This window comes from Puma concolor, chromosome B1, assembly GCF_028749965.1.
Source record: "Puma concolor isolate L17-30 chromosome B1, mPumCon1.1.hap2, whole genome shotgun sequence".
Lineage (NCBI taxonomy): Eukaryota > Metazoa > Chordata > Mammalia > Carnivora > Felidae > Puma > Puma concolor.
Window position 1 is genome coordinate 123,623,485 of NC_141670.1, and position 27,942 is coordinate 123,651,426.

The following is a 27,942-nucleotide window of genomic DNA, read 5'->3' on the forward strand; positions in this document are numbered from 1 at the left end:
TATACAATCCAATTTAACAAACTGCCAATTATCTGATTGTGGTCCACATGTTCTGTTAGCCTGCTCACTATTTAAAAAATGAACAAACAAAAGAGTTGCCAACACTTAAAAACCAGATTTCACATAAAAATCCAGTTTCCTGGCTGCTCTTTAAAAATTGAGATCTGGTGTAATTAAGCCCATATTCCTACTTAGAACTTGTGCCCTGACTAAACAGAGAATATTGTCTCCAGTTTGTGATACTTTTCTCCCAGATAGTTTCTCTCATTTGCTACCACCCAGTTCTCATAGACATTATAGATTTGCAACGCATGAACTAGCGTCTCTTTGATTTCAAACTCTTATTTTGGCTTAAGCCACCAGATACGTGCTGATGATTTCTAAATCTGTTTCTACTTAGACATCCTGTATACTCCCCAGAACCCACATATTCAATATCAAACTATTTTTTTCAAAATGTAATTTCCTTCCACTATTCTTTAAATGACCCAGTTAACATAATTCTATTCCTACAGTTGTCCAAATTAAAAAACCCTTAGGGTTATTCTTTCATCCTTTTTCCTCATCCTACCCACAGCTTCTCAATCATATGCCAAATTATGACATATCTTTGCTTTTATAGCTCCCAATATTTTAAATACCTTTCCCTTCTTTATATCTGGGAAAACCACTTACTTTCCAAGACGAAGCAAAATTATCCAATTTCTAAAACTGCATCCCCTGTGTCCAGGAGCATTTAGTTGCTCTTTTCCATGTATAGCCATCTCAAGTACATTATATGTTGTATGGTATTTATTTACTCTCCCAGTAGTCTATGGAGTCCTTACCAGGGCAGCGATTATGATTTAGTTATCTCTGTATCAACAGTACTAAGACAAAAACATGGAACTCAATAAATGTGTCAAAAAACAAATACATGAATCTTACAAATCAATGAAAATGAGATTATTTCATGTCATGAATTTACCTTCCTATACTTTCTATATTATGTTTCAATCTTTGGTTAAATTGCCCCCTCCCCTCTTTTTCTTGCTGGTACTTTTTTGGGGGCTTGCTTTGGATTAACAGAATCATTTAAAACTGTGCACCATATGATTGTAACGTTAAATGGCTGTATCAAAAGAAAACTTATTGACTCCACCATGACAATATAAGGGATTTTAAGGTAACTTAAAAGTTATGCTTTAAATAGCTAAGGATGCCAGGTATTAACACTGAAAAAAAATATATAATTACTCATAAACAGAATCCTGAGGGGCACTGAACAGCTGTTGAAAAATTTGGCACATCACTATGCCAGCCTGAGTTTAATGACCTACATGTGAAGGGCTACATATCCGATTACTAATCCTTCCTCCGCTACTCTTTGCCCTGATACAGGCAGCTGAAAAAAGATGCCCTACTAACATCAGAAATGGATCCAGACTTTGTTGTCAATGTTCAGTTAAAAGATCTTTTCGATTTAAGATGAGGAACAAACAAGGAATGACCCACAGCAGTGTTGCAGCTGACATAGTTTTTCAAGTAAAATTTGAAGGTTGAAAGCAAGAATGACTTCAGTTTTGTGACTAGAAAACTCAAATTCTGAATTTAATTTTCTGGTCATTAAAACCTCTAAACATGTTCAAATATGCTTTCAAATATCAAGAATTATTCACTTCACAATTCTTTCCATACCAATTTGGCAGTCTTCTATTCATCAATTCAAACTTCATTCTTATCTTCAAATTCTGCAATTATCACCTATGAGAAGTAGGCCAAAAGCAAAACTAAATAGAAAATGAGTCTATTAGATTATGTTTCAGTTCTCCCTCTGTTGACTGGGTCTATATATATAGCAAAGAAGATCATATAAGGTCACGTATTATAAACAATGAAATGCCACATGATGTTTTGCAAAATAGCGTAGGAAAAATAGCTCAAGGAATGAATGGAGACTAAGATTTATGGCTACAATGATGAAAAAAAGTTTAAACATTCTAGAGTAAACGCATCTTACTGGGAATATGACTCACTCTTTAAATGTGATTTTCCATTTGAGTTGTGTGAAATTATGTGATGCAACCTTCTTCCGTACAAATTATGGCTGAGGCGAGCTACGCTTTCCTTTCATCTCCAGCAGAGAATTAAGAGCCCTCCATCAGTGTTTTCGCATTTAAAATTTGTAACACTAGGTATGCCTTAACACCCCTCCTCCATCCGCATAGGAATACATAAATGGATACATGCCCGCCAAGTACACATTTGCCTTGAGGTGGAAAAACAGACACCACTATAAGCACGTCCCTCTCCAAAAACCCTAACACTAGACCCCGCCCAACGTAAAACTCCCTCCCCTTGTCTTCCACTGCGGGTCCAAAATTGGCGCAGTTCGATGACGCTAAAACGTAAGCGCGCAGCCTCCTACGCGTAGCGACCGTCCCTGCCTCTGGGAGTTGAAGTTTCCCGGGGAAGACTCGCGAGCAGTATCAAGATCATTAAGAGAAGGCTTTGTGTTGGTGTTCCCGGTTCCCTGACAACTCCTGAGCTCGGTAAGTCTCCTGGTACTGCGGCTGGCCCTTGCCTCCCCTCTGGTCTCCTTTGGGCGCAAAAGGGGCTCTGGTAAGTGCCATCCTCGACTAGCATCAGGGCTTCCGGCGGAGAGGGGAGTGGGGCTGTGGAAGCCGCGCCTGGACCCAATTCCCGAAGGAAGTGATGTCAGATAGAGCGCGTCCCCGGCGCCAAGCAGCTCCCTGATTCGCTGGCTGCGGTTTAATCCCTCCTCGAGTGCGGACGCAGGCGGGTGGTCTAGAGAGGGAGAGTGGGGTGAGGTTCTGCCCACCCCCAGTGGGGCCGCCTACGGCCGAGGTTTGTTTGCGGGTCGGGATCCGGTCCGTAGTACTGGAGGAGTGTGAGCTCCCAAAGAATGAAGGGAGAGGGAAATCTGGACTCTGAAGGGCTGGAAAACGAGCTGTGCTTCTGCCACTTGGTGGCTAGAGACCGTGAGCCGTCGCTTTACCTGTTTAAATCGGCCTTACCTCATTTCTCCAGCGAGGGGCTGACGTGGCTGAGCGCTCTGAAATGTAGAGAGCCCAGGACAGAGTTGCTGCAAGTGCTCTTAAGCCCATGGTGGTGGGCCGAGGATGGTTTTTAAGAAAACTGTGTTAACTTGATTTCAGTGAAATATTTTCAGTGTTAAAATGCGGGAATTTTTCTGGAGATATAAAGAGGATAGCATCAGATGACTTTCTCACTTTTTGTTTGGGTTGTTTTGTAATTTCTTCCCCACTCCCTATCCCAGCCAAATCCTCCCAAGGGGCCTGAGAGCTGAACCAAGCGCTTTCGATACTGCCCATCAGGCTGGCGCATCTTAAAAAGGGTATTCTTTCTTTTCCTGTCACTGTCAGGTCATTTAATTTCATTTTGCAGTTCTTCCAACATTCTGTATCTTTCAGGAAGGGAGGCAGTGTCATAAATTATGAAGACTTTATTTAGCCCAATCCATGAAAGTTGGTGGGGTTTTTTATTTTTTATTTTTATTTTTTATTTTGGCAATTCACTGATGTGTGGTATCTGTGTTCCCTGCTGGAAGCCGTGCTAAGAAGTGGAAATACAAGGAAGATTGAGACGCTTTTCTTCCTTCCTTCCTTCCTTCCTTCCTTTCTTTCTTTCTTTCTTTTTTTTTTCCTTTTTTTTTTTTTTTTTTTTTTGCTTATTTGCCTCACACCAAATGGGCTTAGTCATCTTTATCCAGTTCTTAGTTTTATCAGATCACCTGGTAACCTATTTCTGTGACTAAATGAACCAACCTTTTACAACTTCTGTGTTAACTAACGTTCACAAAAATATTTCTATAATGGCTACAATATATTGTTCTTACATATTTGTTGAACATGGTTGAATAAATGAAAATGTGCTGTGAGTGTCTCTTCTCTGGAGGGAAGAACACAAAACTGGTGTGAGGCTTCTAAACGAGGAAAAAAACTTTAAAAAGTGGGTATACGTAGTAAAATGCCATATTTTATCAGCTAACCTGAACAAGCTAGTACATAGTGAAATGCTTATTGTATGGTATGGGAAGTGGGAGTTGGTACACATCTTTGTATGTAAAGTGTGATGTAAGCAGTAATATATTGGACCTTAAGCTAGCATCATTACTTTTTTATTTTGTGCCTCTGTATATGTAGCTTATCAAAGCTTTAAAAAATTCACTTGCTGCAGTGCATTTTCTTAATTGCGAATAGCTTTAAAAATAATGATGATAAAGTCGACCAGTTCATGACCTTTCTTTGCATATGATAGCCTGTTTAAAAACATTAGTATGCAATGATAGGCCGAGTTAAAATTAACTTAGACTTCTTAGATAGAAAGGGCAAAAGCTCCCCCTGGTGTACGTGCGAGCTGTAAAACATTGTTATCTATATATTGCTTTTTAAAAATTTTCACATTATAGAGCCAATCAACACTTGCAGCTTTTTAACAGAATAAAGAAGTAGCACAAAACACAATGCCACTATGAACAGAAATGTTCTCCTTTGGAATATTTTTTTTTAAATGTTAATGTTTACTTATTTTTGAGAGCGCGCACGTGCGTGAGAGAGAGAGAGAGACATGGAGTGTGAGTGGGGGAGGGGCAGAGAGAGAGAAGGACACACAGAATCTGAAGCAGGCTCCAGGCTCTGAGCTGTCAGCACAGAGCCTGATGCGGGGCTCGAACTCATGAACTGCGAGATCATGACCTGAGCTGAAGTTAGATGCTTAACCAACTGAGCCACCCATGTGCCCCCTCCTTTGTCATATTAATCATTGTTTCATGAAGAAAGCAATTTGTCTCCTGTGGATTTTAATTGTGCTTTTAAGTTTACAGGTTTAGCTTACTGGGCAGGTCTAGCTTACATTTTCTCTACCATGTATTGTTTTGCATATATGCATTGCTGGCTTTTATTTAATGCACTATGTATGGAAAGGAAGTAAAAATGATTCTGGGAATCACAGTATTCTAAAATTTTCTTCTAATTTTTTTGAGCTTACTGAGTTTCCCCGTCTCCTGTTTCTTAAGCTGAATGCTTATTTTACAGCTTTTTAAAAACACTCTTTAATGAACGCACTCAAGGTTATACATTTATTTTCAGTTAACTTTTTGCTTGTATTTCTCTCATCCTGTTATTCAAGTCTTTTAACTGTTCTGACATATTTTGTCATTCTAGTTCTCTGAATTCTGAGATTGTCATGATGTCTTCTAATTCATCCATTACCTCTTGGATTCCAGGTAATCTGGAGTTTATCTCATCTGTTGAAATTTTTATATCTTCATTTCCTAGTTTCCAAATAGGTTCTTTTTCATGGATTTTGGTTTTGATTTTTTTATGCCTGCTTTTGTGTCCCAATTTCCTGTATTGTTTTTATGATTCTTATTCATCTGACCTCTGAAAGATTCCAACCAGATTTATTTTAAAGTCATTTTCACATTGTGTTATTATTTTCAATTTGTGAAGAGTGAATTTGTCTCCTGATTGTTGATTTTATTGTTTTTTTTTCCTCATCATTTCTCTCTTTTTCTAAGTTTGCATAGTTCTCTTGAATGGAATTACCACTTCTCTCCCAAGCATCTCTCTACCTACTGGTGATTCTGTGGTTGCTTCTACCCATGGCCCTGTTCAGTGCTTCATTCCACAGCACAGCTTACATAGGTGGGTTAGAATTCCGATCCTGTAGTGTTCTGTTTTTTTTTTTTTTTTTTTTTTTTTATTTATTGATTTTGAGAGAGAGAGATTAAGTGTGCACTGGGAAGGGGCAGAGAGAGAAGGAGAGAGAGAATCCCAAGCAGGCTCCACACTATTAGCGTGGAGCCTGATGCGGGCTTGAACTCATGAGCTGTGAGATCATAACCTGAACCAAAGTCAGATGCTTAACCAACTGAGCCACCCAGGTACCCCCTAATCCTGTAGGGTTCTAAGTTTATATGTCATCGCATGGTTTGGCCCTTGTTGTAGCCAAGAAGCCGTGTCTACTTGCGTCAGATTTCCCCCAAGTATTCAGTGTGGTATAAACCATTATTAGTCTAAATTTCACCTGTTTTCAGACTTTTTCATGGAAAGAGGAACCCCACCCCCGACACTAGTTTAAGGGTTCATCTTCAACTAGCTCTGTTATGCCCAGAATTCGCGATCCCCAAAGACCACTAGGGAGCTGAGTCCGATGCAAAAGCAAAGAGCCTTTATTCGAGCTAGCTCGAGCTCAATCCCCTACCTGCACCGACGCAGTGGTGAGATACCAGGGAAAGAGAGCGAGTTTCAAAAGGACAAAGGTTTTATTGGGGCCTGGGGGCAGTTGGTGAGGTAATGGCTATGGCCTCAGCCGATTGGCTGGGGAAGGGTCCTGGGGAAGGGTCCGAGTCCTGTTAGGCAGGTGAGGGGGGGTTACTCAAGGGGAGGAGGTGTGGTCAAGGTGAAGGACACAGAACAAGATGGAGTCGGCTGGCATAGGCCCGCCCTTTCAGCTCCTGTCTTTCTCCCATCTTCTTTAAAGCTAGGAAAACTCCCAGTTGCCTTTACACAGCAGACCCAGCAGGAACAATATCTGTTCTAGTTCTTGTTTTTGGTTTTGAGAGAGGCTATACCTTTTTTGCCTCCCCGTTTTATATTTTATCTAATATTGTCACGTATTTCAAGATTGAGAGACGGGGTATCTTAAAACATGAACTTCTGGCAACTATCTCTAGGAAGTCTGTCCCATTTTTATATTCAGTGGCATAGGAATAGAACTAGAGCTATTTTTTGTCTTCTTTCAGTGACACAGTGTTCTCAGAGCCCTCCCACAGCAGGGTTGAAACAACACAGCTCTTTTACATTCCTTGGAAACCCTCATTTTCTAAATAAGATTTTGGATTTCTGGGAGAGTGGAGTTGGATGTGGGTTTGAATCTTAGCTCCATCATTTCATTTGTCTATTCGTTGTCTATTCATTCAGCAAGTATTTTGAGAACATGCTTTGTCCTAGATTTGTTCTAGGTGTCTTATTTCTTGGGAATTATTTAGTAGTTTTGTAATTTGGGGCATTCTTTCTTTGTAATTTGTAATTCTTTGCAAAGTAGGCATGATACTATCTACTTCACTGGTTTAAGGATTAAATTAGATAATACATTCTTTACTTAGCACAGTATTTAATAAATGTTCATCATAACCACTTTCATTAATTTTTAAAATCCTTTGTGATATAGTCACTCATCTATTTATTCCACAAATTTATAATAAGCATCTACTAAGTGCCAGGCACTGTGTTAGTAATGTAATTAATGTGGCAATGTAATGTTAGGTAAAAGCAGACATCATTCATGCCCATAGGAAGTTTCCAGTGTAAAATCAAATTTGGGTTGTCATTTCTAGGAGATACTTCCCCCAAACTAAGGATACTGTTTGGTTCGTGGTATAAGGAAAACTTGTGAACTCTCACTTGGATTACCAGATGATTCTTTAGTAATTTGTGACCTAGCAAAATGTTAGGGCTTTTGCTGTAGCCCCTAAAGCACACATCTTAAAATTCATCTTTCAGTCAAAAGTTGGTAAACTTTGTGTTTGCTTAATTATCCCCAGGTATCCTGTTACAACATTGTACTTTTAAAGAAAGCAAGAACCATATAATAAAGCTACTGTTCATATTATGTTCTGCAAAAGTTTACTCCTTTCCATTTTCTGAATTGTCAGGATTTTTCTCTTAGATACTAGCTTTTCTGCACAGACTTGTTAGCTGTCTCTTTAAGAAGGAATAATCATAGAATTTTCTTTAAGGCCAAGAGAACATTTGCAAGCCTCATGCTTAGTCTTTGGTAGGGACAAGTAAATAAATTTTTAAGCTGTGGTGTTCGTAATCTATTAAAGAAAAGAAATCTCAGTACTTTTAGCCCTTTCCTAATCTGAAGGTAAGTTCATTTCTAGACATAGATATAAAGATGTGGGTTGTTAATCCAATTAAAAATGTTTGAGATGGTTCTAAGTATTCCATGACTGATGATAGGATCATCTTACATGTTGTTTTTTAGCCATAACTAATATGGATATCTATAATTACATATTTACAATGAAATATACTGAGAGGCAACCAAATTTGTTTTCTGCACTGTCCAAAGTATATAAATCTATAGCATATCTTTTGTCAAAAATCATGTAAGTGTACACCCAGATAATGAAAGTAACATGTCCCTTGCACTGTAGCATTAATGGCAACTAAAAAAAGTGCTTCCAATCTCTTTTTTAAAAACATTTTTTCTTTTATAAAACAATACATTTTCATTATATAAAATACAGAAAATGCAAAAAACCATTGGTAAGAATTAAACATGTTTGTGTGTGTGTATTCTCTTTAAAACAAAGTTGGACATAATGTTCATATTGTTTCTATTTTTTTACTTAGCCATTTCCTTTTATCACTAAATAATTTTGGGAAACATGCTTAGTATTCCCAGCCCATGTTATAGATGAACTGTAATTTATTTACAGCCACCTTTTGCTAACATTGAAGTAATTTTTAGTATTTCATTGTTAAAAATTACATTGCAGTACACATACCCTTTTGCATTAATTTTGTGTATATTTCTGATCTATTTACAGAGATTTATTCTAAGGAAATAAATTACCAGGTCAAAGGGTATCATGGCATTTTAAAGTCAGATCTGTGTACCTTCTGGAAAAATTGTGCTGTGACCACAAATAGTAAATGCAAACACCCCATTTCATCAAATGATCTTTGCCAGTAAATGACATTCAATTGTCTAAATTTATATTTTTATTCATTATTGATATGACTTAATTTTAATCACATCTATTGGTCATTTTTTTTTTACTGTGTGTGTGTGTGTGTGTGTGTGTGTGTGTGTGTGTGTGTAAATCACCTATTCATGTCAAAAGTTGCTTTTCAGTTTTTTCAGAGGCATCGCATAATGTCCTCTGAAACATTGCCAGCATTTATTGAGTCTTCTAATGTTGAAAGAAAGCAAAGCTTAAGTGAAGAACAAGAGAAGAGCCAGAAGCCAAGATTAGGTGAAGGATTTGAACCAATATCTAAACGACAAATGAAGAAGCTAATTAAACAGAAACAATGGGAAGAGCAACGAGAACTCCGCAAGTATGTTTCAAAATGCGTATATGCAACCCCATTCAGGAATGTTGGACTTTGCACATTCCTGTGACACATCAAAAGTAATTGTGTTAATTAACATTGGGGCTGTGCATGTTGTTAGCCAGCACTGGCCACTGGCTGTTAAAACTGTATGTGTTTCAGTCTTGATGGATTTACACTATAATTTTTCTCACCCAGAACCTATTGTGAGTAGCAGCACAGTTTCTGAAATAACTGACTTAGATGAGGGATATAGTTAGCATCCATGTCCTAGATATAGAACAAAAATAGCCACCTCAGAAAGATCAAATTTGGGCCTAACATTGATTTTGCTAGAAAAGCCATTGTAGGTTTTGGTAAGAGCAGTTCAACTGAAGCTGTTATTGTAGAATGCCAAAATTTATTGAGAGAGAATAAACTATAGTTGATATAGATTATAGAAAAAGCTTTGTAAGTTTTTTTTTTTAAACAATTTTACTTTCTTTTTTCTCTATATTCTATTAATGTTCCTTGAAAATTATGTAGGAGAAGAATGATAAAAGTAAAAATTCATTATAGGCCTAAAATTCAGTATTTTATAAAGTCTTACATAAAAGTCACAATAATAAGTGAATTAGTAGTAAGAGTTTGTGTAGAAAATATTATATTGTCTTCGCAAATTCATTTTCTATCTAAAACTTTTAGATGGACTATGCAAAATTGCTGATATTTGATCCACAGAAATGGCTGTTTCATGTGGTTCAACCTGCTAATTTAAAAAAAATAGTTGTTTCTTTGTCAGAAGAGTCTTGTAAATGTCTGAATATACAAATAACAAAAAGTTTCAATTCCTAATTTTAGACAAAAACGGAAGGAAAAACGCAAGAGAAAACAATTAGAGCGACAATGTCAACTGGAATCAAACTCAGATGGAAACGACAGAAAACGTATTCGAAGAGATGTTGTTCACAGCACACTCCGCCTTATCATTGACTGCAGTTTTGACAGCTTGATGGTATTAAAGGTATCACGAATCATTGTCAGAAAAATCTTGTAGGTAAAGTAGGCTGAATAATTCTTGCTTTAATAGGTATATCACTTGGCTATAAATTTATATATTAAAATGCATCTTTTTTCTTTTTAAATTTTTTTCTTTTTTTTTAACTTTATTTTGAGAGAGAGAGAGAGAGAGAGCGTGAGCAGAGGAGGGAAGAGAGACAGAATCCCAAGCAGGCTTTGCACTATCAGCTTGGAGCCTGACATGGGGCCCGGTCCCTCAACTGCAAGATCATGACCTGAGCTGAAATCAAGAGCTGGATGCTTAACTGACTGAGCTACCCAGGCACCCGTTAAAATGCATCTTAAATAACGTTTTTCAAGATCTTGCCTCCCTAAGTTAAACTAAGCTAATAAAATTATTCTCATTTATATGTATAGAACAGAGACACCATCATTAGATTACAAGACTCACTAACTGGGTATCATAGATCTAGGAGTGTTTTTGTTACTTGTTGTAATCAGAAGAATAAAGTAAGAAATGTGATTGGTAAATAGAATTATTTCTTATATAGTAGTTTGAGAAAACTGGTTGTCTGAACAATGCTAGTGAATGCATTACTTACTTTCCAAACCATTAGTAAGTTATGCAAATAGCAGTAGTATTGCTCTACCAGTTTTTTTTTTCCTTTTGTTATCTCTTAAGAAGAGTAACTGTCATCATGAATTAGCATTTTAAGTGGATACAGAATTGAAATTATTGGTCATTTATAAGGTATTTACTTCATAGTAATTATTTTGTTAGTATGTACAGAAGTTGAATAGAAAAGATCAGAAAGGACCTGTATTTCAAGAGAAAAAAATGTACCTTTCGAGTCATCTCTTCGGCTTATTCTATTCCACTAAGATTGTGGCATGGCCATAGATGATTTTCAAAATGCTGCTTTAAAAATGGCACTTTTTTATAGGACATTAAGAAACTTCATAAGCAGATTCAACGGTGTTATGCAGAAAATCGACGAGCACTGCATCCTGTGCAGGTATGTTTGAAGAATTTAAAACAGATTCCAGTTTCCTTTTTTTTTTTTTTTTTTTTATATATGAAGTTTATTGTCAAATTTGGTTTCCATACACCACCCAGTGCTCATCCCAAAAGGTGCCCTCCTCAATACCCATCTCCCACCCTTCCCTCCCTCCCACCCCCCATCAACCCTCAGTTTGTTCTCAGTTTTTAAGGGTCTCTTATGCTTTGGCTCTCTCCCACTCTAACCTCTTTTTTTAAATTTTTTTTCCTTCCCCTCCCCCATGGGTTTCTGTTAAGTTTCTCAGGATCCACATAAGAGTGAAAACATATGGTATCTGTCTTTCTCTGTATGGCTTATTTCACTTAGCAAAACACTCTCCAGTTCCATCCATGTTGCTACAAAAGGCCATATTTCATTCTTTCTCATTGCCACGTAGTACTCCATTGTGTATATAAACCACAATTTCTTTATCCATTCATCAGTTGATGGACATTTAGGCTCTTTCCATGATTTGGCTATTGTTGAGAGTGCTGCTATAAACATTGGGGTATAAGTGCCCCTATGCATCAGCACTCCTGTATCCCTTGGGTAAATTCCTAGCAGTGCTATTGCTGGGTCATAGGGTAGGTCTATTTTTAATTTTTTGAGGAACCTCCACACTGTTTTCCAGAGTGGCTGCACCAATTTGCATTCCCACCAACAGTGCAAGAGGGTTCCCGTTTCTCCACATCCTCTCCAGCGTCTATAGTCTCCTGATTTGTTCATTTTGGCCACTCTGACTGGTGTGAGGTGATATCTGAGTGTGGTTTGGATTTGTATTTCCCTGATGAGGAGCGACGTTGAGCATCTTTTCATGTGCCTGTTGGCCATCCGGATGTCTTCTATTGAGAAGTGTCTATTCATGTTTTCTGCCCATTTCTTCACTGGGTTATTTGTTTTTCAGGTGTGGAGTTTGGTGAGCTCTTTATAGATTTTGGATACTAGCCCTTTGTCCGCTATGTCATTTGCAAATATCTTTTCCCATTCTGTTGGTTGCCTTTTGGTTTTGTTGGTTGTTTCCTTTGCTGTGCAGAAGCTTTTTATCTGCATAAGGTCCCAGTAGTTCATTTTTGCTTTTAATTCCCTTGCCTTTGGGGATGTGTCAAGTAAGAGATTGCTACGGCTGAGGTCAGAGAGGTCTTTTCCTGCTTTCTCCTCTAGGGTTTTGATGGTTTCCTGTCTCACATTCAGGTCCTTTATCCATTTTGAGTCTATTTTTGTGAATGGTGTGAGAAAGTGGTCTAGTTTCAATCTTCTGCATGTTGCTGTCCAGTTCTCCCAGCACCATTTGTTAAAGAGACTGTCTTTTTTCCATTGGATGTTCTTTCCTGCTTTGTCAAAGATGAGTTGGCCATATATTTGTGGGTCTAATTCTGGGGTTTCTATTCTATTCCATTGGTCTATGTGTCTGTTTTTGTGCCAATACCATGCTGTCTTGATGATGACAGCTTTGTAGTAGAGGCTAAAGTCTGGGATTGTGATGCCTCCTGCTTTGGTCTTCTTCTTCAAAATTACTTTGGCTATTCGGAGCCTTTTGTGGTTCCATATGAATTTTAGGATTGCTTGTTCTAGTTTCGAGAAGAATGCTGGTGCAATTTTGATTGGGATTGCATTGAATGTGTAGATCGCTTTGGGTAGTATTGACATTTTGACAATATTTATTCTTCCAATCCATGAGCACGGAATGTTTTTCCATTTCTTTATATCTTCTTCAATTTCCTTCATAAGCTTTATATAGTTTTCATAGATTTATTCCTAGGTATTTTATGCTTCTTGGTGCAATTGTGAATGGAATCAGTTTCTTTATTTGTCTTTCTGTTGCTTCATTATTAGTGTATAAGAATGCAACTGATTTCTGTACATTGATTTTGTATCCTGCAACTTTGCTAAATTCATGTATCAGTTCTAGCAGACTTTTGGTGGAGTCTGTTGGGTTGTCCATGTATAATATCATGTCATCTGCAAAAAGTGAAAGCTTAACTTCATCTTTGCCAATTTTGATGCCTTTGATTTCCTTTTGTTGTCTGATTGCTGATGCTAGAACTTCCAGCACTATGTTAAACAACAGCGGTGAGAGTGGGCATCCCTGTCGTGTTCCTGATCTCAGGGAAAAAGCTCTCAGTTTTTCCCCATTGGGGGTGATGTTAGCTGTGGGCTTTTCATAAATGGCTTTTATGATCCTTAAGTATGTTCCTTCTATCCCGACTTTCTTGAGGGTTTCTATTAAGAAAGTTGCTGAATTTTGTCAAATGCCTTTTCTGCATCGATTGACAGGATCATATGGTTCTTTTCTTTTCTTTTATTAGTGTGATGTATCACGTTGATTGATTTGCGAATGTTGAACCAGCCCTGCATCCCAGGAATGAATCCCACTTGATCATGGTGAATAATTCTTTTTATATGCTGTTGAATTCGATTTGCTAGTATCTTATTGAGAATTTTTGCATCCATATTCATCAGGGATCTTGGCCTGTAGTTCTCTTTTTTTACTGGGTCTCTGTCTGGTTTAGGAATCAAAGTAATACTGGCTTCATAGAATGAGTATAGAAGTTTTCCTTCCCTTTCTATTTCTTGGAATAGCTTGAGAAGGATAGGTATTATCTCTGCTTTAAAGGTCTGGTAGAACTCCCCTGGGAAGCCATCTGGTCCTGGATTCTTATGTGTTGGGAGATTTTTGATGACTGATTCAATTTCTTCGCTGGTTATGGGTCTGTTCAAGCTTTCTGTTTCCTCCTGATTGAGTTTTGGAAGCGTGTGGGTGTTTAGGAATTCGTCCATTTCTTCCAGGTTGTCCAGTTTGTTGGCATATAATTTTTCATAGTATTCCCTGATAATTGCTTGTATCTCTGGTGGATTGGTTGTAATAATTCCATTTTCATTCATGATTTCATCTATTTGGGTCATCTCCCTTTTCTTTTTGAGAAGCCTGGCTAGAGGTTTATCAATTTTGTTTATTTTTTCAAAAAACCAACTCTTGGTTTTGTTGATCTGCTCTACAGTTTTTTTTAGATTCTATATTGTTTATTTCTGCTCTGATCTTTATTATTTCTCTTCTTTTGCTGGGTTTAGGCTGTCTTTGCTGTTCTGCTTCTAGTTCCTTTAGGTGTGCTGTTAGAGTTTATATTTGGGATTTTTCTTGTTTCTTGAGATAGGCCTGGATTGCAATATTTTCCTCTAAGGACTGCCTTCACTGCATCCCAAAGCATTTGGATTGTTGTATTTTCATTTTCATTTGTTTCCATATATTTTTTAATTTCGTCTCTAATTGCCTGGTTGACCCACTCATTCTTTAGTAGGGTGTTCTTTAACCTCCATGCTTTTTGAGATTTTCCAGACTTTTTCCTGTGGTTGATTTCAAGCTTCATAGCATTGTGGTCTGAAAGTATGCATGGTATGATTTCAATTCTTATATACTTTTGAAGGGCTGTTTTGTGACCCAGTATGTGATCTATCTTGGAGAATGTTCCATGTGCACTTGAGAAGAAAGTATATTCTGTTGCTTTGGGATGCAGAGTTCTAAATATATCTGTCAAGTCCATCTGATCCAATATATCATTCAGGACCCTTGTTTCTTTATTGACCGTGTGTCTAGATGATCTATCCATTTCTGTAAGTGGAGTGTTAAAGTCCCCTGCAATTACCACTTTCTTATCAATAAGGTTGCTTATGTTTGTGAGTAATTGTTTTATATATTTGGGAGCTCCTGTATTCGGTGCATAGACATTTATAATTGTTAGCTCTTCCTGATGGATAGACCCTGTGATTATTATATAATGCCCTTCTTCATGTCTTGTTACAGCCTTTAATTTAAAGTCTAGTTTGTCTGATATAAGTATGGCTACTCCAGCTTTCTTTTGACTTCCAGTGGCATGATAAATAGTTCTCCATCCCCTCACTCTCAATCTGAAGGTGTCCTCAGGTCTAAAATGAGTCTCTTGTAGACAGCAAATAGATGGGTCTTGTTTTTTTATCCATTCTGATACCCTGTGTCTTTTGGTTGGTGAATTTAGTCCATTTACATTCAGCGTTATTATAGAAAGATATGGGTTTAGAGTCATTGTGATGTCCGTAGGTTTCATGCTTGTAGCAATGTCTCTGGTACTTTGTCTCACAGGATCCCCCTTAGGATCTCTTGTAGGGCTGGTTTAGTGGTGACGAATTCCTTCAGTTTTTGTTTGTTTGGGAAGACCTTTATCTCTCCTTCTATTCTAAATGACAGACTTGCTGGATAAAGGATTCTCGGCTGCATATTTTTTCTGTTCATCACATTGAAGATCTCCTGCCATTCCTTTCTGGCATGCCAAGTTTCAGTAGAGAGATCAGTCATGAGTCTTATAGATCTCCCTTTATATGTTAGAGCACGTTTATCTCTAGCTGCTTTCAGAATTTTCTCTTTATCCTTGTATTTTGCCAGTTTCACTATGGTAATGTCGTGCAGAAGATCGATTCAAGTTACGTCTGAAGGGAGTTCTCTGTGCCTCTTGGATTTCAGTGCCTTTTTCCTTCCCTAGATCCAGGAAGTTCTCAGCTATGATTTCTTCAAGTACACCTTCAGCACCTTTCCCTCTCTCTTCCTCCTCTGGAATACCAATTATGCGTAGATTATTTCTCTTTAGTGCATCACTTAGTTCTCTAATTTTCCCCTCATACTCCTGGATTTTTTTTATCTCTTTTTCAGCTTCTTTTTCCATAATTTATCTTCTAGTTCACCTATTCTCTCTTCTGCCTCTTCAATCCGAGCCGTGGATTGATAGCATTTTTTAGCTCCTCCTGGCTGTTCCTTAGTCCCTTGATCTCTGTAGCAATAGATTCTCTGCTGTCCTTTATACTGTTTTCAAGCCCAGCAATTAATTTTATGACTATTATTCTAAATTCACTTTCTGTTATATTGTTTAAATGATTTTTGATCAGTTCGTTAGCTGTTGGTATTTCCTGGACGTTTTTCTGAGGGGAATTCTTCTGTTTCGTCATTTTGGATAGTCCCTGGAGTGGTGCGGGACTGCGGGGCACTTCCCCTGTGCTGTCTTGAATAACTTGCATTGGTGGGCGGGGCCGCAGTCAGACCTGATGTCTGCCCCCAGCCCACCGCTGGGGCCACAGTCAGCCTGGTGTGTGACTTCTCTTCCCCTCTCCTAGGGGCGGGATTCTCTGTGGGGTGGGGTGGCCCGTCTGGGCTACTTGCACACTGCCAGGCTTGTGGTGCTGGGGATCTGGCGTATTAGCTGGGGTGGATCGGAAGGTGCACTGGGGTGGGAGGAGCAGGCTCAGCTTGCTTTTCCTTTGGAGATCCACTTCGGGAGGGGCCCTGCGGCACCGGGAGGGAGTCAGATCCACCGGAGGGAGGGATCCGCAGAATCACAGCATTGGGTGTTTGCGCAGTACAAGCAAGTTCCCTGGCAGGAACTGGTTCCCTTTGGGATTTTGGCTGGGGGATGGGTGAGGGAGATGGTGCTGGCGAGCGCCTTTGTTCCCTGCCAAACTGAGCTCTGTCGTCTGGGGCTCAACAACTCTCCCTCCCGTTGTCCTCAAGCCCTCCCATTCTCCGAGCAGAGCTGTTAGGTTATAACCTTCCAACGTTTATTTATTTTTGGGACAGAGAGAGACAGAGCATGAACGGGGGAGGGGCAGAGAGAGAGGGAGACACAGAATCGGAAACAGGCTCCAGGCTCTGAGCCATCAGCCCAGAGCCTGACGCGGGGCTCGAACTCACGGACCGCGAGATCGTGACCTGGCTGAAGTCGGACGCTTAACCGACTACGCCACCCAGGCGCCCCTAGGTTATAACCTTCCAGATGTCAAGTCCCGCTTGCTGTCAGAACACACTCGGTCCGGCCCCTCCGCTTTTGCAAGCCACACTCGGGGGTTCTGCTTTGCCGGCAGGCTGCCCCTCTGCCTCGGCTCCCTCCCGCCAGTCCGTGGAGTGCGCACCGCCTCGCCGCCCTTCCTACCCTCTTCCGTGGGCCTCTCGTCTGCGCTTGGCTCCGGAGACTCCGTTCTGCTAGCCTTCTGGCGGTTTTCTGGGTTATTTAGGCAGGTGTAAGTGGAATCTAAGTGATCAGCAGGACACGCGGTGAGCCCAGCGTCCTCCTTCGCTGCCATCTTCCCAGGATCCCTCCAGTTTCCTTTTATAACTTACTTGGGAAAAGGCATAGATAATCCCAATTGCCTTTTCAAAAAATCTTACAGATACTTTTCATTAGAGAACAAAATGCCTATTTGAAATGTTTTAATTTTTTACAAAACTAAAATAGTTTAAACATTTTTCCACATGTCAGTCTTAGTCACACGATGCATAGTGATGGTGTTTTCTACACATTGACCTCATTCCTGTGTAGTTGAACATTTTCATTAAAGGATATATATTTTTTTTCATACCTGTTTCTCCACTCTCAATCCCTTCCCTCTCAGGAAGTGAGGGAACTGCCCGGTTTGATGTGTACCATGGTACCTGTTGGGGAAGTTGCTTCTACCTAAAGGATTTTGAGTCAGTGATTGTTTTGAAAGGTACTTCCTTAGGCTAATTGGCTGCTCTTAAGAGTAGATAGGGTCTTTTTCTTACCCTATCTACTCTTGATTTGAATTCCAGGTGACCTAAATATTAACACTGGCTCACTGATGTTAAGAACCAGAAACTCTTAATCTATTTTTGGTTAGATATTTGCTTTCTATCAAGTGATAGTGTTTTTATATTTTTACATTTTATACTTTTCTCACCCTTGGTTAGACTTGAAATAGGTGTCAGTGTTTAGAATCAGAGGGAAATTATGAAGACTTTGGACTCATGAAAAAAACAGTGGTGGCAAAAGAAAGTGAATGAAAACTTGACATGGGAACAGGGAGTTTGCAGAAAAGTGATCATTAAGGGAGAGTCCAAAGATAGCAGTTGGAAAATGGGATAAAAATGTAGGTTGAATACTTAAAGTAGTGGGTTATGAGAAACATAAAACATGTCACTTGTAGCAGACATTTATTCTCATATGTTTAAAGCATGTCACGAGCTTATTTTTTTTCTAGAATGAATATATTTTATGTTTCATCGATGATCAGATTGGTAGAAGAGAAATAATTATTGGACTTAATAGTCATTTGCTCTTTCTTTCTGTGTCTACCAATCTATCAGTTTTACTTGACAAGCCATGGAGGCCAGTTGAAAAAGAACATGGATGAAAATGACAAAGGATGGGTCAACTGGAAGGTGATTAAAATAGATTAACATAATTCTAAGTATTTTTATGCTTAAAGGTCTACATTTTTACCTAAATTCTACATAATATCAGCAAATATAGGAGTCAACAAGTCTCCAAAAGCTGTATATCACTGTTTCTAAGTCTAATGTTACTAATGAGAGAAGCTAAAGAAACTGAAATGCCTGTTCGTATCTGTTCTCATTAAATCTCACTTATTTTACCGCCAACTTTAAAACAAATTTTTAAAGCAGGAAGAATTTTAAAGGTCATTGTACAATCTCTACCTAGCAAACTGGCTATACATTATTTATGAGTGAAGTAACTTTAAAATTTGGGAATGTACTTGTATTCTGTTTCTTCTAACTCTGTATATGGTGTTCACCATCCACATGTGGATATTGAGCTCTTGAAATGTGACTGGTCTGAATTGAGATGTACTGTAAATGTGAAATATACATTGGATTTAAAAGGCAGTACAAAAAAGAGAATTAAAATACCTGCTCAAAATTGAAAAAGTATATATATATGTATATATATATTTATATCTCGAAGCAATAACATTGGATATATTATGTTAGGTGCAATGTATTAAAATTAATTTCACCTATTTTCGTTTTTTTTAATGTGGCTACTAGAAGATTTAAAATTACATATGTGGCTCAAATTTGTTTTTTCTATTGGACTAAACCATTCTCATCTGCAAAGATGACTAATAGATTGGCTTTAGTACCAATCCCTGAGGAACCTTACCCTATTCAGAGAAGTACTAGGTTATTCCTATTTTTTTTTCTTTCTCAAAACCAGTTTTTACTGTGACAAACTTTCCCTCTCACACTCACTGATCCCATAATGACTATTTATTTTGATAATAGCCTATAGTGTAAAACATTTTCAGAAGCTTTCCTAAGTTTTAAAGTACAATATATTTACCAAGTTTTATTATATTCATGCCTATTTTCCTAAGAAATAAGATAATTGAAATAGGCATACTTTCACTTATTTTGTGGCTTGTTAAGTTTATTATATACACCATCGGTTTTCTAGAGACTTGGGAGATCACTGGTCTCTACTGAGGTCTCTCTAGGGGCCCTTATTAAGCATAGCGATCAAATTTATAATACCATTTTCCAGAAAAGTGGCTATTTATTACCTAGCAGGATATAAATTTTAGGTGAGACGTCTTCTTCATTTTTTCTTTAAAAATAATTTCTTTAAAAATTTCAAAATGCCATCTGCATCTGAATTTGGTGATGCATCATCCCTTATTCCATGAATGTAGTTCGCAAAATTTTGACTGCCAACTGTAGTTCAGTCTTGTACTTCTGATAATTTTGGTGAAGAAGATTTCTACTATGTATCTTTGTAGAAACAGATGCATGGAATTTATTAAATCTATTAGCCATTTCCTTTTGATGATTCATGCAGATGGAGAGGAAGTAATTGGAAAAGGCATTTTTTGGTTGGAGAACAGGTTGAGCAGATATGTGACCAAAAAAATGCATTTGTTTTTTTGGAACAGAAATAAATTGAGAAAGCTAGGTTAGTGCCGTATTCAGGAAAGCATCACTAGGTAAAGGGATTTAAGTTTTATCCTATAGGTAAAGGTAAAACATTGAAAGTAGGGTTTTTAGGAAGTGAGTCTGCCATCACTCAGTTATGGAAGTGAATCAGAGGGATCTGAAGCTAGAGACAGGGAACAGTGGGAGCCACCTTAAATAATTGAGATGTAAGGTGGTAAGGAATGGAAGTGGTAGGTTTCCAATAATACATTGTAAAATATTGTTTTATACTTCATATGCTTTTGGGTGACTTTGTCTAAGGAAAAGAAAATAATCTCTTTCAGCCCATTTTCACAAAATCCTATTAATTAATATCTTTATCCTTATGTCTTAAAGGATATCCACATCAAACCAGAGCATTATAGTGAATTTATAAAGAAAGAAGACCTAATTTATCTTACATCAGACTCACCTAATGTACTGAAGGAATTAGATGAATCAAAGGCCTATGTGATTGGAGGGTTAGTAGATCACAACCATCACAAGGTACTGTTAAGTTTTTATTTTTGTGTTTGCTTATACTTAAAATTGATACACCAATTCTTGATAGTAACAATAGTACTGATGATAACTGATCATTATTGACTGCCTACTGTATATTTCAGTCGTCTTTCGCAAAGAAATCATTTCACATATATGACTAGTTTGTTTAATCCTCCCTACAACACAGTGAGGTCAGTGCTATTCTCTACATTTTACAGATAAGGAACTGGAGGCACAGAGAAACTAAGTCTAAAATCAATAGTAGGTGATAAAGCAGATATTTGAAACCAGACAGATTGTTCCAGAGCCCACATGCTTAAACAATGTGTTGTATTGATAGTAGATGCTGCTACTGATCAATTTCTAGGCCACTGGTAAAATTTATAACAATTTACACCAAAATGTATACCAGAATGGTAATACGAGTTTTTTAATATATAATTTTAATGGGCTGTGTTTTCTTTTCTCTTATATTTGTACTTTTGTCTCTTCCACCACCTCCTTACCCTCATTTGGATGAAAAATTAGAAATATACTTTCTAAAAGAAAACATCATGTTGTACTTTGCCAGCTACTTTGCCGCATGCTAAATTCAGCCCATCTCCAGAAAAGACATGTTCACCAAGTGTCAGGTGAAATACTGTCAGCAGGATAATATGAAGTAATTCATCGTTCTTCTCTAGTATCACTCTGAGGTAGAACTGTCTGCAACGTTGGAATAGTTTGTATCATCTTGTCCAGTATGGTAGCTATGTGGCTGTTGAGCAGAGAGCCTGTGCGTAGAATGATTGAGAAACTAATCAATTTAAACTTAAGTAGTCACAGTTGTGGCCACAGCAGGGCAGTGCAGCTCTATAGCATTACAGGGAGCCTTTATCAGAATGATCTTTAGCTTTTTAAATTTTTTTCTTAGTGGAAAAATTCCATTTTGTTATTTGTGTACAATCATATTTTTTTCTTTGATGTTGTATGTTTCTCTGAACTACAATGATTTTGTTTTAAAAAACACCTACCTCAGGTGCTTTTATTTGTCCCAAAATATGCAAACTACTGGTTAAAATATTTAGCTCTTCTTTCTCCTGTACTTTTGGCTACTTGAGTTCTGTTTAGAACCAAGCTTTTAAGGATTTTAATTTTGAGGAGAAAATTTATATTCAACATTTTTTTAATTGATAGGAAAAGTAAAATTTATAGGCAATTAAAATTTTTTTTCCATTCAGGTTTTCATTTACTTTGTCTTTACCATTTGTACCTCTTCCTTTTTTTTTTTTTTTTTTTCTTCAACATTTATTTATTTTTGGGACAGAGAGAGACAGAGCATGAACGGGGGAGGGGCAGAGAGAGAGGGAGACACAGAATTGGAAACAGGCTCCAGGCTCTGAGCCATCAGCCCAGAGCCCGACGCGGGGCTCGAACTCACGGAGCGCGAGATCGTGACCTGGCTGAAGTCGGACACTTAACCGACTGCGCCACCCAGGCGCCCCTGTACCTCTTCCTTTTTTTAAGTTTACTTATTTGTTTTGAGAGAGATACATAGTGGCAGAGGGGCAGAGAGAGGAGAGAGAATCCCACAAACCTGGGGCTCGAACTCACAAACCTGTAGGTCATGATGTAAGCTGAAATGAAGAGTCGGATGCTTAATCAACTGAGCCACCCAGGTGCCCCACCGTTTGTGCCCCTTTATGTTATGTAATTGAAACAAAGTTTTATGTTTATATCTTTTACATTCACAAAGTGATGGTGCTTCTCTAGGAATTCAATTTGAGTATTTTAAACTGAGAGAAAGGCAGTGTGGAATAGTGAAAAGCTATTTGAGTCAGAAAGCATGAGCCAGGTCTTCCTATGGTTCTGCCACTGAGGAACTTTGTGATGGGCAGGGAATATAATATCTTTAGTTTTCTCATTTGTAAAGTGGTTAAAGCAAATGCCCTAAACATTCCTATTATACTTATTGTCAAAAGAACATTTCCAAATTAGAAGCTAAACACACACACACACACACACACACTTCATCAAATAATGTTCACTGAAGTCTTTTCTAAAAAGTACTTATTTTGTTGTAGACTTTAAGTTATAATAATCTAATGTTCTAGTCCAAGTTATAGTGTCTTTGTTTTAGGGACTCACATATAAACAAGCATCAGATCATGGAATTGATCATGCACAGCTCCCCCTTGGAAATTTTGTGAAGATGAATAGTAGAAAAGTTTTGGCAATTAATCATGGTAAGCTATAAGGGAATTATGAAAATATACCTGAGTAAACAATGTGAAGAATAACATTACCTCTGGATGAGTAGAAACCTTGCTAGAGACAAAATTGTAAAATGTAATCATTTATAATTTGTTTGAATATAGAAATAATACATGCATATTATAGAACTGAATTAATATGCATTCATATGGAAATGTAGAAAACTAGAAAGAAAAATAAGCTAGAATTTCACTACCCAGAGATACTTAGTATTAACTTTTTGGTGTATTTCCTTCCAGTTCTTTTCCTATGCGTATATAATATTTATTACATAATTGGATTTTTACTCTGTTGCATAAAATGCTATAAATTTGGGGTGTTCCCCCCCACACACATTTATATTTTTCTATGTCATTGAATCATTGTTCATGTCTATGTAATATTCTGTCATCTGAATATACAATAATGTAACTATTCTATTGTTGATTTTTTTTTTCTTTTTTCCTTTTGTAAATAACATTATAGTAGTCTCGGACCTGAGTCGTTGCCTGGAGTTTTGCTTTTTAAGCTTTGTTTAGTAGAGATTTTTGTTAGTACACAACTACTTACCGGGCTCTTTTTATGTGCTAAACACTTTGTCTATAGCAGGCTCTAGGGAATTCTAGAAATGATTCACGCCTTATTGATTCAAGGAATGAACTTCTTCTAAGACCTTTGATAGATAGTAGAAATTACTTTTCCATAAAGTAATGCAAATTAAGACCTTCAGCAATACATTAAAGTAAGAGTACCTTGAAGACAGTATTTATATTCTTTACCTTTAATGTGAAATTTTAAAAAAAGGCAAGAAAAAAAGAAAGCAAGTAAGGTGCTCCCCAGAGTGACTGTAGGAAAGACAGAAGAAATTTAGATTAATGCTGACCTTTTCTCGTTGTTGTTTTAGTTTTTATGTTAGTATATAAAGGATAAAGAAGTGAAAGGGATTAAGAATAGGAAGGAAATGAAAATGGCTCCTGCCTATTGATTATAATTGACGAAAGATAATGGTAAATCTTTGAGTGTTCATGAACTGAATTAATGAAAAGCTAAAGAAGAGCTAACAGGCCTGAGAGACTTGGGGCAAGGAAGTGATACCAACAAAGTAGTTATTAGGACATTTTAATATTCTTAACACAAAAGCAATGTATTTAAAATACAGTATGCAACATTGTGATGCACCTAAGAAACGTATGGAGTTTGTGTTTGTTGCAGTGTTTGAGATTATTCTGGAATATCTGGAAACCAGAGACTGGCAAGAAGCATTTTTTACTATCTTACCCCAACGGAAAGGAGCTGTTCCCACAGACAAAGCCTGTGCAAGTTCTTCTCATGACAAGAATTCTGCCAGTGTTGAAGGTGGATTAGACAGTGATTCTAGTGACGAGGAAAATAGCAGAAATGAACTAGATTCACAATATGAAGAAGAAAAGCAGGATAAAGAAAATAGCAGTGAATCTACAGTAAACTCTATACCACACTAATGTCATCTGTTGTTTTTTGTTTTGTTTTGTTTTGTTTTTTTAGTTTAAGGAAAACTTAGGAAAAAATGAGGTGCTTCATAGAATACTCTAATTGGAAGAAAATTTTATTTCCTCTTATTTCTGTTGTGAATTTTTAAAACGTTCTTTAGAGCTAAATGATAAAAAAAGCCCTTATTTGAAAGCATTTTTTGTTTTTGCATAAAATTTAAATGTTTAATTTTTAAAATAGTTTTCTAAGCCTCAAATAACAGTTTCTTGAGAATTTTACTTTTTTGGTAAACCTTCATTCTCTTTTATTTACTGGATTATATTCTTTAGAATGTGCCTTCAAACCTTTCAGTTTTTTTTTAATGTTTATATCAAGTGTCTCTCTGATTTATTGTCTACTTATTTGTGGAGATAGATATTTATAAATCTCCTGTAAATCTACCAAAATGTTCTAAATGGGAGGTTATCTCCTATTTGCAGCTTTTTTATTCAGTTACTTCAAAGTTACTTCAAAAATAACTCAGTTACTTCAAAGGAATACAGTGATTTTAGGAAGAACTATTAGATTGATAAACTCAACAATTTATTTCTTTTGCACTATGGAGTTCCTCCGCTATGATGCCTTTTTGTGGCTCTAAAGCAATCACTAAAGAATTAAGAATCTCTTTAATATGTTTTCTTAATTTCAATAATGGTGGTAAATTATTTCAATTGAAAATTTTAATTTTTCAGGCTAGATTATTTTAAAAGGCTGTTGAGTCTCAATTTTGTTTTATATTTAAAAGGAAACAGCTCTTAGTTATCCTTCCCTTCTATATGTACTTTTATTAAATAAAATATTTGTTGTTCTTAAAGTGAAACAAGTTAACTTTATATGTGCATCTGTCTACTAGCATATAATATGCAATCTAATGTAACTGTATGTTTCTACATATAAGCATGTATGAAAAAAATATATGTATGTATATGTATCTGTCCACAATCATGTATGATTCTTAGTTATTAATGATAACAGGACTGAGTTGCCAAATATCCATATTAATTGCATGAATGGTTGTGTTGAACACTAAGAATTTGGATTTTAGAAAGTACAAAAAATCTGTAACTAAAAATTTGTATGAGGATATTGGCAAGGGAAGATGGGACTATAAGGAGATGTTTTGTTTTCTACCAGCAAATGTAGAGCAGTTATTTTCAAAGTAGTGATTTTTCTTCGTCACAGCTTAAGATTTTGGAAGCCTTCACTGAGTTTGGATAAATTAAGTTTCTGTTCTTTTCACCCATTGGCATCTTAAATTATATACACATTTGGTAGAAAGTTCATTGGATTTAGTATCGATGTTCACTGTCTCTTACTTTTGGTTGCTTTAGTTTAGTAATCTGTTGTAGTCATCCATTTAAAATAAGATCTGTGAGCAAGGTATGTAAATAAAGAAAACCCCCTACTAGTCTAGAAGAGCAAAGCTATGTCTTAAGTTGTATTTTTCAAAGGCTCATATTCCTGAGTAAATATGGTTTAGTAGCATGAAATCCATTGAGCAAGGTATGTAAATAAAGAAAACCCCCTACTAGTCTAGAAGAGCAAAGCTATGTCTTAAGTTGTATTTTTCAAAGGCTCATATTCCTGAGTAAATATGGTTTAGTAGCATGAAATCCATTTGACTCTTGAAAAGCGTGGGGGTTAGGGGCACCAACCCCCTCACACAGTTGAAAATCCATGTATAACTTTGCCCCAAAACTTAATAACCTACCGTTGACTAGAAGTCTCACTGATAACAAAGAGTGTATTAACACATATTCTATATATGTATTTTATACTATATTCTTACAATATAGTGAGCTAGAGAAAAGAAAATGTTAAAGTCATAAGAGAAAACACATTTACAGTACTGTCCTATATCAAAAAAAATTCACATATAAATGGACCCATGCAGTTCAAACCCATGTTGTTCAAGGGTCAACTGTATTATGCCTTTTACTTAAATTATTTGATATGGAATGGGGCACAGGTTAATTCTGAAAGGGGAAAAATCCCTGCAGGCACTATATAACAATCTTCAGTAATTATGAAAGGCCTGTATTAGTTTCCTAGGGCTGCCATAACAAATTATCACAAACCGAGTGCCTCAAGACACAGACACTCTTCTCTTACAATTATGGAGGCGAAAACCGTAGAATCGAGATGGGTCCCTATAGCTTCCCTCTGGAGGCTATAGGGAAGAATTGTTCCTAGCCTCTTCTTGGCTTTTGGTGGTTCCCAGCAATCTTTACTGTTCTTACAGCTGCATCACTCCAGTATCTGCTTTGTCATCACATGGCTTCTAGCCTCAGTCTTCTTTACCTGTGTCTGTATCCCTCTTTATAAGGATACAAATCATTGGATTAGTGTTTGTTGTAATCCAATATGACCTCATATTAACTTGATTACATTTGCAAAGAACCTATTTCCAAATAAGGTCACACCCACAGGTACAAGATACTAGGACTTGAACATATGTTCAATGTTTACACGTTCAACATATGTTCATATGTAGGCACAATTCTATCCTTACAAGTCCCTATCAGGCTGTTGATGACAAGAAGGAGATAAAACCTTCTATTTAAAAAGGGTAAGATTACAATTAGAAATAAGTAATTGCTGAGATATTTAAAAATCTTTTTAAAAATAATAGTAATCTCTTTTCTTATTTTAATGTATTATTTTCTCTCAACATTGTTTTGGTTTATGAAGGTGCTTTATTTAAAACTTCGGTAATATTGAAGTCACCTGTATTGGAAAATAATAAGGGTGGGGAAGATATGTCTCCTAAAATAATAAAATTTTCTCTCGCTTCTTTAAAAACCCTGCCGTATTAGTAAATCAAGCTCATTCTTGAAGGAGCGTTCTTCAGATTGATTCTCCAGAAATCAGTGTGTTGCCATCTTGGAGCATTTGAAAATACTTGAGATTGGAAAAGAAAAAAGGAAGCAATTCTGAAGAAATGTTAAGGTGAATGAACAATGATGAGACTCATCAATTACTACCAATTACAAAGGAAAGTGAAAGATCATTTCATGTTATAGATAGGGACACAGATGATACAGTTTAAAAGGCAAGAATTGTCCATGGAGCACTGAGAACATGTACAGACAATAGTTGTAAAAAGAAAATTTAAAAGACAAAAGGGAAAGCAGAGATTAAATGACAGCAGTAGCCTATGGTGCTCATTAAACTTTGATCTCAGTTGACCTAGAGATGTTTATCTGTTCTTTTTTTTTAAAGTTTTTTCTTAATGCTTTATTTTTGAGACAAAACAGAGCATGAGCGGGGGAGGGGCAGAGAGAGAGGGAGACACAGAATCTGAAGCAGGCTCCGGGCTCTGAACTGACAGCACAGAGCCCGACGCGGGGCTCAAACTCACGGACCATGAGATCATGACCTGAGCCGAAGTTGGACGCCCAACCGACTGCGCCACCCAGGCGCCCCTATCTGTTTTTCTGCCTCCTAGCCAGACACATAGAGTAGGCATTTCATAAACATGAAGGGGAGAACCAGCGTCAGAATGAAGAGATAATGCAATTAGTAGGAAGAGTAGGCTTAAATTTTGGCACTGCCACCTGTTGTGACTTTGGGCAACTTAACGAGCCTTCATAGTCCTTGTGTCCTCATTCGTGAAACAGGAGTTTTATTCCTTTTATCCTGTTTCTTAGGGTTGAGCAATCAATTGGTTTGAAACCAAGCAGCAGTTAATTTCATAATCTTTCTCATATTGACATTTCTTCATTACTTTCCTTGTTTCCCTTGGTTTTCATTCTTTTTTGTCATTGCCTGCCCCCCCCCCCCAATAATATATATTTGCTTCAGACTCTGATAAGGAACCCAGACTTAGATAAGATTTTTT

General features: G+C 37.1%; 2 protein-coding genes across 7 annotated transcripts in view; one reads left to right on the forward strand and one right to left on the reverse strand.

Moving 5' to 3' along the window:
- Positions 1-2,289, reverse strand: part of MTTP (microsomal triglyceride transfer protein) — a 59,934-nt gene extending 57,645 nt beyond the window's left edge. The window contains exon 1 of the mRNA XM_086704517.1: positions 2,016-2,289. The gene's annotated coding sequence lies outside the window, so the exon portion shown is untranslated. The remainder of the gene's footprint in view (positions 1-2,015) is intronic.
- A 96-nt stretch (positions 2,290-2,385) lies between these two features.
- Positions 2,386-27,293, forward strand: TRMT10A (tRNA methyltransferase 10A). Of its 6 annotated transcripts, none has more exons than XR_015250338.1 (9): positions 2,386-2,531; positions 8,893-9,098; positions 9,933-10,095; positions 11,036-11,107; positions 18,252-18,326; positions 20,214-20,363; positions 22,480-22,585; positions 23,805-25,119; positions 27,019-27,293. XR_015250338.1 is itself a non-coding variant. In XM_086704518.1 (9 exons), the coding sequence occupies exons 3-9, from the start codon at positions 8,914-8,916 to the stop codon at positions 24,071-24,073; spliced, it is 1,020 nt and encodes a 339-aa protein (XP_086560644.1). In that variant the 5' UTR covers positions 2,407-2,531; positions 5,187-5,248; positions 8,893-8,913; the 3' UTR covers positions 24,074-25,524. The 6 variants fall into 6 exon arrangements, 5 of the variants coding, with proteins under 5 accessions (XP_025777576.1, XP_086560646.1, XP_086560644.1 ...); XM_086704518.1 differs by lacking the exon at positions 27,019-27,293 and adding an exon at positions 5,187-5,248 and having other exon boundaries at positions 2,407-2,531; positions 23,805-25,524; XM_025921790.2 differs by lacking the exons at positions 2,386-2,531; positions 27,019-27,293 and adding exons at positions 2,610-2,847; positions 5,187-5,248 and having other exon boundaries at positions 23,805-25,524.
- The last annotated feature ends 649 nt before the right edge of the window (positions 27,294-27,942 follow it).